The sequence below is a fragment of the Amblyomma americanum genome, chromosome 1, assembly GCF_052857255.1.
Source record: "Amblyomma americanum isolate KBUSLIRL-KWMA chromosome 1, ASM5285725v1, whole genome shotgun sequence".
In the NCBI taxonomy this organism is placed as follows: domain Eukaryota; kingdom Metazoa; phylum Arthropoda; class Arachnida; order Ixodida; family Ixodidae; genus Amblyomma; species Amblyomma americanum.
The window spans coordinates 512,619,413-512,628,778 of record NC_135497.1 but is presented as its reverse complement, the minus strand read 5'-3'; the positions used below and the strand labels follow the sequence as shown (position 1 = coordinate 512,628,778).

General features: G+C 44.1%; 1 protein-coding gene across 9 annotated transcripts in view; it reads right to left on the bottom strand.

Moving 5' to 3' along the window:
- Window positions 1–9,366, bottom strand: part of LOC144116177 (uncharacterized) — a 36,941-nt gene that overhangs the window by 112 nt on the left and 27,463 nt on the right. For 6 of the 9 annotated variants that reach the window (XM_077650884.1, XM_077650892.1, XM_077650888.1 and 3 more), the window contains one exon: window positions 3,963–4,096. Coding sequence is in view for 1 of the 9 variants with exons in the window: in XM_077650890.1 (XP_077507016.1) it covers window positions 3,971–4,096 (126 nt within the window). In the remaining 8 variants the exon portion in view is untranslated. Of the gene's footprint in view, window positions 1–1,578; window positions 1,677–3,962; window positions 4,097–4,667; window positions 4,864–9,366 lie in introns of those variants that run through there. The other 3 variants (XM_077650890.1, XM_077650889.1, XM_077650893.1) reach the window with 3 other exon arrangements.

Sequence of the window (9,366 nt, the reverse complement as noted above, 5' to 3'; positions counted from 1 at the left end):
GATGGAAGTTTCAAGATAAGCAAGACAGTCGAGCCCACATACAATGGCCGCAGTTATAATGAACATTCGCTTATTACTAGTGAGAGTGATGCTAGTGTCAAAATATGCTTCTCTAATTACACCGAGTCTTTGCTGAAACAAACAACCATGGCTACAATACTGTTAGGGCAAAACAAGGAAGCTTACACAATGCACCACAAGCCCAAACTTCCACACGGTGTGGTTCCTCTTTATCTATGGCACTCCTGCTAGCATGACTCAAGTATAACGTCAACACTCTGGGCCTCTCTGCCATGTCGGGGCATAGGATTTACTTATGCACAGCGGCGCCCTCTACATGTGCCGCTCAGTCGCTTCTGTTGCGGCCCCTTCATATACAGAATTGTCGTTCTCTGCTCCGGCACCTATCCCTGCCACATACCTCTCCTTGCCCTCTCCCTTTCCAGAGCCTCCTTTCCAAATTTTTTTTTTTTCCCATTTCTTGGTAGCTATTTTACAGCCACCGCTGTAAAAGGAAGCGAGGCCACAACCCCTAGCAGAGTGAAAGCCTTCTAAGGCTAATAGCTGGCCAGCAGAAAAGCCAACATAGCTACTGCCGTGCCCTGCAAGGAATGCCTAAAATATCACCACCCCCATCATCATCATCACAACCAACTTGAATACGCCCACTGCAAGGCAAAGGCCTCTCCCATGTCTCCCCAATTAACCCTGTCCTTTGCCATCCACAGCCACCGTATCCCCGCTATCTTCTTAATCTCATCCGCCCATCTAACTTTCTGCCGCCCCCTGCTACCCTTGCCTCCTCTTGGAATCCACTCCGTTACCCTCAAGGACCAGAGGTTATCTTGCCTTCGCAGTACATGCCCTGCCCAGGCCCACTTCTTCCTCATGATTTCGACTAAGATGTCATTAACCCGCATTTGTTCCTTCACCCACTCTGCTCGCTTCCAGTCTCTCAACGTTACACCTATCATTTTTCTTTCCATAGCTCACTGCAATGTCCTTAACTTGACCTGAATACTTTTTGTTAACCTCCACGTTTCTGCCCCATAGGTGAATACCGATAAGACACAGCTATTGCATACTTTTCTCTTGAGGGATATTGGTGAACTGCCATATATGATCTGAGAGAACTAGCCACATACGCTCCACCTCATTCTTATTCTTCTAATTATTTCCCTCTCATGGTCCTGATCAGCCGTCACTACCTGTTCTAAGTAAAGTATGCCAGTTAGAAAACAAGAAACTGAACCTTGGAACCTCCTTTTTGTTCACAAGGTTTGCCTTGAACACATGTCGGCTCTAAGAAAAAGCAACTGTTTGCATGTAAAAGTGTGAAACTTCTGCAACCTCAAATTTCTGGCGTCCAAAAAGCTTGCTTGGCAGTCTGTATTATCTTCATTACTAAGTGGCTAGTGGGCAGGAACTTGCATGCAACTACGTTTCACCAGTACGGCAAGCTCATTTACATTAACACAAGCATCAGTTTAATTCAAAATCGCCAATTCAATTCACAAACAGAAGCGCTGGTACCGAAGAAATGAACCTCAAAGCCAACCAAGAAACCAGCCTAGTCACCTTATTTTCTTGGCCTCCCGAACCGTCCGGGCTGGACTCTGCTGTGACACACCAGTACGCTGCGGAGGTTCCACGAGAAGACTTCTGAAGAAACACACCTGCAAGAACACACAGGAAACGCTTGAATGTCATGAGTGCTACGAGGCAAAGACGAACTCTCTGTGCTGTAAAACAAATGTTGCCGCTCGACTGCAGCATCGTGACTGACACAAGATGTAGGTGTCATCTCATTCTCCCCTTCATCTGCATTGTTTTCTGTGCTTCTCCTCTATGAGCAACTACCCCCTACTGTACCTCCCAACTATCCCGCAGCAGCAATGCTGTCTAGATTCAATAAGCAAAACACCAGGAAGCCCAAAGGCCAATTTCAGCAAGAATATTCTTTACCTGTAATGGAGCTAATGATGCATTTATCAACCACCAAACATCAGCTTACGGATACGCCAAATCAACGCAGATTGAACCAAAGCTGATTTCAGCACTCTACAGGAAAGCAGCTATCCACTAAATTTCACTCCAGATCAGGAGCTAAAGAGAAGTGAAGTAAAAAAAATGGATTTCACAAAAACTTAAGCAGAGGTGCCGAATGAGCAAGCAGATTTTCATGAAGCATTTGACTCTAGCCCCAGTCAAATTAGGAACTTCTATGAGACGTCCATACAGCTAATGTCATACATTGGATACCTGTGACTAACATGTGCAAGAAATGATGTTTATTTTCCAAGCCTGCATTACACATCCCAAATTAATACCATTTATCAGAATGAAAGCTACTCATAAGCTTGAATCCATTCACATCAATACTGCAATACTAAAATTGCCTTGCACAGAATAAAATTCTTTTTAACCTGGAAAACTAGTTTTAAGCCAGTGCACTAGCAAAACAGTACCAGTCGGACATGCAAGCAGAAACGGTGTCTATATCATCAAGTGTGCTGTGGAGATGCCTCATTTGACAGTTATGAATAAAATTTTAGCTGCTTGATAAGATGCTGCTGGAAATTAAATAATATGCTACTGCATGTAAGAGACTGCAACTGCAGAACAGTACTCATTCCATAAGCGAAAGAGCCGAGATAAATTTATCAAACTGTAGATACCTCATGCCAAATGTCATTGAGCTTGCTCACGCAACCTGACAACGAAGGGCTTTACAGCTAAGGGCATGAGAGGGCTAGAGTCAACTGCTGATAATCTGAACCCTCTAAGAGGACCAAAAGTTTCTTAATATTATATGTAGTTCGTGAAAATCTTTTTTTAGGAGGACAGTTATCATAAGAGCCGAATATTCGAAAAATAGTTTTTTTACTTTCTAGAGTACACGAGTTTGAATTACCCAGAGTCCACTGTAATGCTGCTGTAGAACCTTGTTAACATGAAGCCCGTCAGAATGCAACATATTCTAATTAGGTGGGTTTAAGAATCGTCGAAACCTGAAGGTAAACAAAGGAGGCAAGTACAAAATGTTGTCTAACCGCTTGTGGCACTGTTAAGAGTCGCTATGACTGCACACAGTAAAGCTGCGGCTGAAGTTAAACGAACAACTCTTCCTACATCGGCAGCTCATTTGGACTCATTATGGTTGCCACATCACTGCCGGTTGCCCAAAATTTGGTCAGGCTGGTTTCGATATCTGAGGGATATTTTCGATGTTACCAGCGCACTTGAGGGCAGCGGCCAAGGTCAGATACGTCAGGTTAATGGTGCAGAGCAGCTTTAACTAAGGTGCATGCGCAAAACAGCAACTGTTGGTTAAAGAGAAGCAACAAGAAGAGTGTGTATGCAGTCTATCACGACTATCCAGGCACTGCACAGCACAGCGTATTTTGTTTCGATGAACTCGGTGCACCACACGAGGTGCAAGAGATGAAAACTATATTCTTTATTGGTGCCGGCACCTAATGCCACCAAATGCTGATCAGGCACCGGTGAACCACAAAGGGTCGCCATGACCAGCACAATGTCACCGTGCTGCGCACCAGTGCTGCCACTACCTGCACAATGGTGTGGGAAGCAGTGAAAAGTACAATATTAGACATCGCGCTACTTAATGTAGCCTTACGCTCTAAAATAAGCGGTATGACATTGTGTTACTAGCAGAACTCAGGTGTTACCAGGTCTGGGTGACGGCAAACTTGGTGGTTCCCACATAGCACCAGCCATTGAATTAACTGAGCCAGAGCAAGATGCAGGCTCAAATTATTTGGTAGAACTTACATTACAATCTAATGAACCTTAGAAACGTTTTTAATTATCCGGGATCTCGAATCAGCCGACGCTGATTTATCGAGGTTTCAATGTATACTTCTGTGCCTGTGTGGCATGGTTACACAGCAAAGAGAATCACCAAAGCAAGGAAATTTAGTGCAGCTCAGCAGATCTTGCATACCTTTCACAGTGCTCCGCTGACAGCTGAGTGCTGAACAGAAGGTGGGGTGTCAAGGGCCAAGTCGACCAAGGTGTCCAGAAGCATGGCCTGGTTTTCTTCGGGCAGCTTCTTCACCAAATCCTTGCTGACCTGCACATTGTGGAATGCAGAAGTCTCACTGCGTGCAGAAGCACTTAACAAACTAGTCGTTTTTTATATAAGAGTAGCATTCAGGGATACCTAATCATTTTAACCTCTCAGAACTCCAGATTCCAAAAGATGCTAATAAACCCTTGTTTCTTGGCTTAGATCTCTTCGTGCCTAAGATGCATGCAAAAAAGGGCATGTAGATGCATGACCCGTCAAAACGAACATACTGGCTAGCTGCCGAATGCTAGAACCTGCTGTGAGTACTTGTAGGCACGCATGAATTTATAGGTGCTCCTGGTGTGGAGCACTTAAGAGTATAATCAGTCCTCAAAACGAAATATGTAAAAGAAAGGGGCTGAAACATGCATAGATTCAGGTGCTCACGGAACCTAAAAAAGCACTCCAAGGAACCAAAAGGTTCTGCAGGAACCATTCTAAGGAGCCATGCTGCAGGCTCGTGTCTTCTGACTAAAATAAAGAACCCACAAGCGCAAAAAAAAAAACCTGCTCAAAGATGAGCAGGTGTTTAGCAATAGGCAAGATTCAATGCTTGAAGCACCACGGTGGCTACCGATGCAGCGCCTTTTCCAGCACCTCCACTGCTCCCTCCGCATCGGCCAGCCGGGTTACCCGGGAGTGTTGTACTTGGCATAGCAGGCCCTCAGCAGTAGCGCCTGACTGGGGGGCAGCGGTGTCGCAAGTGCGACGTCACGGTCTTCTGGACCAAGGGTTGTCGAGAACAACTTCACAGCTGCTTACAAGGCAGCCTGGAATTAATTTATTTATATACTCAAATACCCTCAGGGCCCGAAGGCATTAAAGAGGGGAGTGGGAAGGACATACATTGGGTCCGATACAGTGCAGCAGAAAAGCACAATAGAAGAAACGAAAATGCAACAAAAAATGAACAAAACATAACACAAAATAAGGCAAGAGAAGGCAAAGGGGGAAAAACAGCAATTCCAAAAAAAAGAGAACATTTCCGGCAGACAGCAAAAAGACAACGAAAACGAACGCAAAACAATACTGACTAAAATCTACAAATAAAGATTACATAGGGCAGTCTTAAAAGAACTTGGATTAGAAATATCGACAATGTGCCTGGGAAGGTGGTTCCAACTGTCAGAAGTTTCAGGGACAAAAGAAGAAAAAGCATGTTTAGTATGGCATGACGGAACACCTACTTTGCGAAGATGATCAATGCGGCCTGAGACATATGTAGGGGTAGTTAGTAGCCAGCTCTTAAGGAAGGGTTTTGTAGTAATAGATCTTATGAAATAGGCATGAGCGCGAAATTTTTCTGCGGAGTGAAAGAGGTGGCAATGATAAAGTAGTTTTCATAGCAGTAACACTGGAGATATGGTGATAATTGGAAAGTATGAAACGTGACGCACGGTTTTGTACAGATTCGATTTCAGTAGCTAATGATGAGAGGTCAGGGTCCCAGATAGATGCTGCATATTCCAATTTAGGCCGAACAAGTGTTTTATATAGGAGAAATATTATTGAAGTAGAAGAAAGGGAGAAATTTCTGCGCAGGTACCCCAACATGCGGTTAGCATTGTTAGCAATAAATTCCACGTGCAGATTCCAAGAAAGATTAAAAGTTATGTGCACACCAAGGTACTTATACGACGACACAGTTTCAAGAGGGATATTATTAAGGTCGTAAGTGGCTATTCCAGTGTTACGTCGAGAAAGACGCAAATGTTTACACTTATTATTGTTAAGTTCCATGTGCCATAATTTGCACCATTCTGAAACTTGGTTGAAGGACAGAAGTGTCAGAGTCAGTGTTAATTTCACGGTAAATAACGCAATCGTCGGCAAAAAGATATACGGAAGAAGCAATGTTGTTAGGCAAGTCATTAATATAAATGAGAAAAAATAGGGGCCCTAGGACAGAACCCTGGGGAACGCATGAGCCCACTGGAGAGTAACGAGAGTTGGATTTATTAGCAGTCGCAAATTGAGAACGATTAGTAAGGAATGACTGAAGCCACGAGACGATGTTAGTGTCGAGATTGAGATTATTTAATTTGAAAAGTAGTAAATGGTGAGAGACTTTGTCAAAGGCTTTGGAGAAATCGAAGAATACAGTTGCCGACCGATTTTTTGGACTCAAAGGAACCCGAAAAATGTTCCGAATAATCGAACAGTCCGAAAAATCCGTGAAGTACAAAAAATCACTTTATTGAGATGAAATCGCCTTAAAAATGTCACTGATTTTACCTTGCGGAAAATTTCTCTTGCTGGCAACAATTTGCGCCAAGGTTGTGCTTTCACTGTACATGCTAGGCAGCAAGGTCACCGCATTTAGTTGGAATACTTCCCACGCTTCTTTGACTGACCCGGCGGGACCATGTTGTCCACAACCCGAGTGTGCACCACACCGCTCGTTAAAGGGACACTGAGGAGAACTCTATCATTTTTTTTTTGTTAGCAAAATCTGATACTTCGGCATTTCATGGCTTTGTTGCCGCTTGTCCGGGCGCGAAAGATGCATTTATTTCAAAGAAATTTGGATTCTAAGTTGAGAAAGTTTTTCCCGCCGCTCTGATTCAAACTCGAGAACTCTTATGACGACACGGAGAACTCTTATGACATCACAGAACGGAGTGACGTAATACGTGACGTACACACAGACTCCGTGATTTCTGACGGCTAGCGGTGCAGTGCGCAACCTTCCTTTGCCAGCCTCAGAGATTCGTGGCTTCCATGAAGTAAGGAAAATTCCTCCAAGGTGGCGCCTCGTCCTAGGAAGTCATCACGCTTGTACTTGCGAGATTGGCCTGTGGCGGCAACACCTGTATTTTGGTTCTTGCTATTTTCTACATTACAAGAGCTTTGTTTTCAGTAAGAGTGGCGTTTTTGTGATCAGGAGCTGCTATTCTATCGATACAAACCAACTTCAATTTCTCCTCAGTGTCCCTTTAAACACACGCAAAGATAAGGCACTTTTCTTTCAAAGCTGCGGAACCGCCGGACGCAATCACAAAACGGCGAACAGATGTAACTTCGTGAAGACTGAGCGCCACTCGGTCAACGCGGTCAGAGAAACCCAATTGACGAAACGGCAAATGGCGAACGCATGAGTCCCGCCGCGGTGGCTCAGTGGTTAAGGCGTTCGGCTACTGATCTGGAGTACCCGGGTTGGAACCCGACCGCAGTGGCCGTGTTTCGATGGAGGCGAAACGCAAAGGCGCCCGTCTGCTGTGCAATGTCAGTGCACATTAAAGATCCCCAGGTGGTCGAAATTATTCCGGAGCCCTCCATTACGGCACCTCTTTCTTCCTTTCTTCTCTCAGTCCCTCCTTTATCCCTTCCCGCTAAGATGTGAGATAGCTCCGGCACAATTTCCTTCCCCTCAACAACCAATTTTCAACATATGGGACAAGCGATAACTGCCCGCGACGACGTCGGCGACAAAAGCAAGTTGGCGGCGATGACAATCCGGCTGCCACCTCGAAGTGTCAGAGATCGCAGGGACCTCTATTGGCAACAATGAGGTTGCGAATGTGTGTCAAGCCAAGCCAACCTCAGCATAAATCCACCTCAACCCAAGATGGCACCTTTTGCGCCGGCGAAAAAGCCGATAAGATGGCCGATTTTGGCCCGCAGGCAACTGAAATTAGTCCGAAAAATCAAACCTTCGAACTTTTGAAGTCCGAAATATCCGTTGCAAATATGTATGCGCTTCTATGGGGCAACTGACGGTGCCTCATCGAAGTCCGAAATATCCTACAAGTCCGAATTATTGGAGTCCGAATTACCCGTCAGCTACTGTATACAGTCAGCTATGGAACCCCGGTCAAGAATGAAATGAAGATCCTGTGTAAAGCACAGAAGTTGCGTCTCGCATGAGAATAATTTACGAAACCCGTGTTGGCAATGACTGAAAAAAAGAATTTGACTCAAGAAAATTGGCAAGGTGAGCGCAAATGACATGTTCCATGATCTTACAAGGGATGCTAAGAAGTGAAATGGGCCGATAATTATTAAGAGAATGTTTGACACCAGCCTTGTGCACGGGAACCACCTTGCCCACCTTCCAGTCGCTAGGAATACAGCCAGACACAAGAGATTGTTGAAAGAGTTCAGCAAGAATAATAGCACTGTACACTTTGGTATTTTTCAAAATTTTCGAGTTTATGCTATCCACTCCGCATGATGATGACGTCTTCAGCTGATCAATTATTTTTTCGATGCCAACAGCATCCATTATAATGGGGTTCATAGACAAGAATTCGTGGAGTGGGTAAAGAGGAATTGTGGTAATTAAATCGTTAGGAAAAGAAGCTGTAAACACATCATTAAGAACATCAGCACACATTTCACTGGGAATTACTTGATCGTCTAAAGTTTTAAGATTAATTGTAAATGGATCAGTTTTCTTAACCACGTTCCAAAATTGTTTGGGATTATTTAATAGCATCGACGGGAGAGTATGACTAAAAAATGACTATTTAGCTAGTTTTAGTCCTGACTTATATTCAGATGCAGCGGAGTGATAAGCATCCAACCAGAGCACAGAATTGGACAGTTTGGCGGAACAAAACAGACGTTTCTTTTTGTTTGACAGCGTTTTCAGTGAAGAACTAAACCAGGGCAAACATTTGTTAGTTAATTAAACAGGTTCCATTTAATTTCGTTTGGACGCTCGTGAAAAGACGGTAAGTACACATCGATAAAACCAGCGAGTTCACGATTTATGGCCTTAAAGTTGGCATTTTTGTAGTCACGGATGTATTTAGAATCGTTATTTTGGCGTGGTGACACGACGTTCAATGAAAAATGAAGCATACAATGATCACTTAAGCCCGGCAAACAAGATATTAGAGCAACAAGATCAGGCAACGTGGTAAGAACAAGGTCTAACAAGTTGGACGATGAAGATGTAATGCGGGTAGGCTTAGTAACAAGTTGGGAGAGATTAAAGTCAGCACATAAGCGCAAAACACCATCGCACTCCGTGGAAAAAGGGTCGGCATAAGAACGTACATTGGACCAAATAATAGTTGGAAATTTGAAGTCTCCAACCAAAAGAATAGGAACATTTGGAAAGCGAACGGTAATCGTGCAAACAGTGTCATGAAGTTCTTCAATGAAAGTGGCACTGTACGAGGGAGGGCGATAGCAAACGCCCAAAATCAATTTTTTCACGCGCGTGCGCAGTTCAACCCAAAGAAGTTCTAATCTGGTAACAACATGAACAGGAGAAGAAAAAAGTGTGTCAGCAACAGCTAACAAAACACCACCACCGTTTCTGT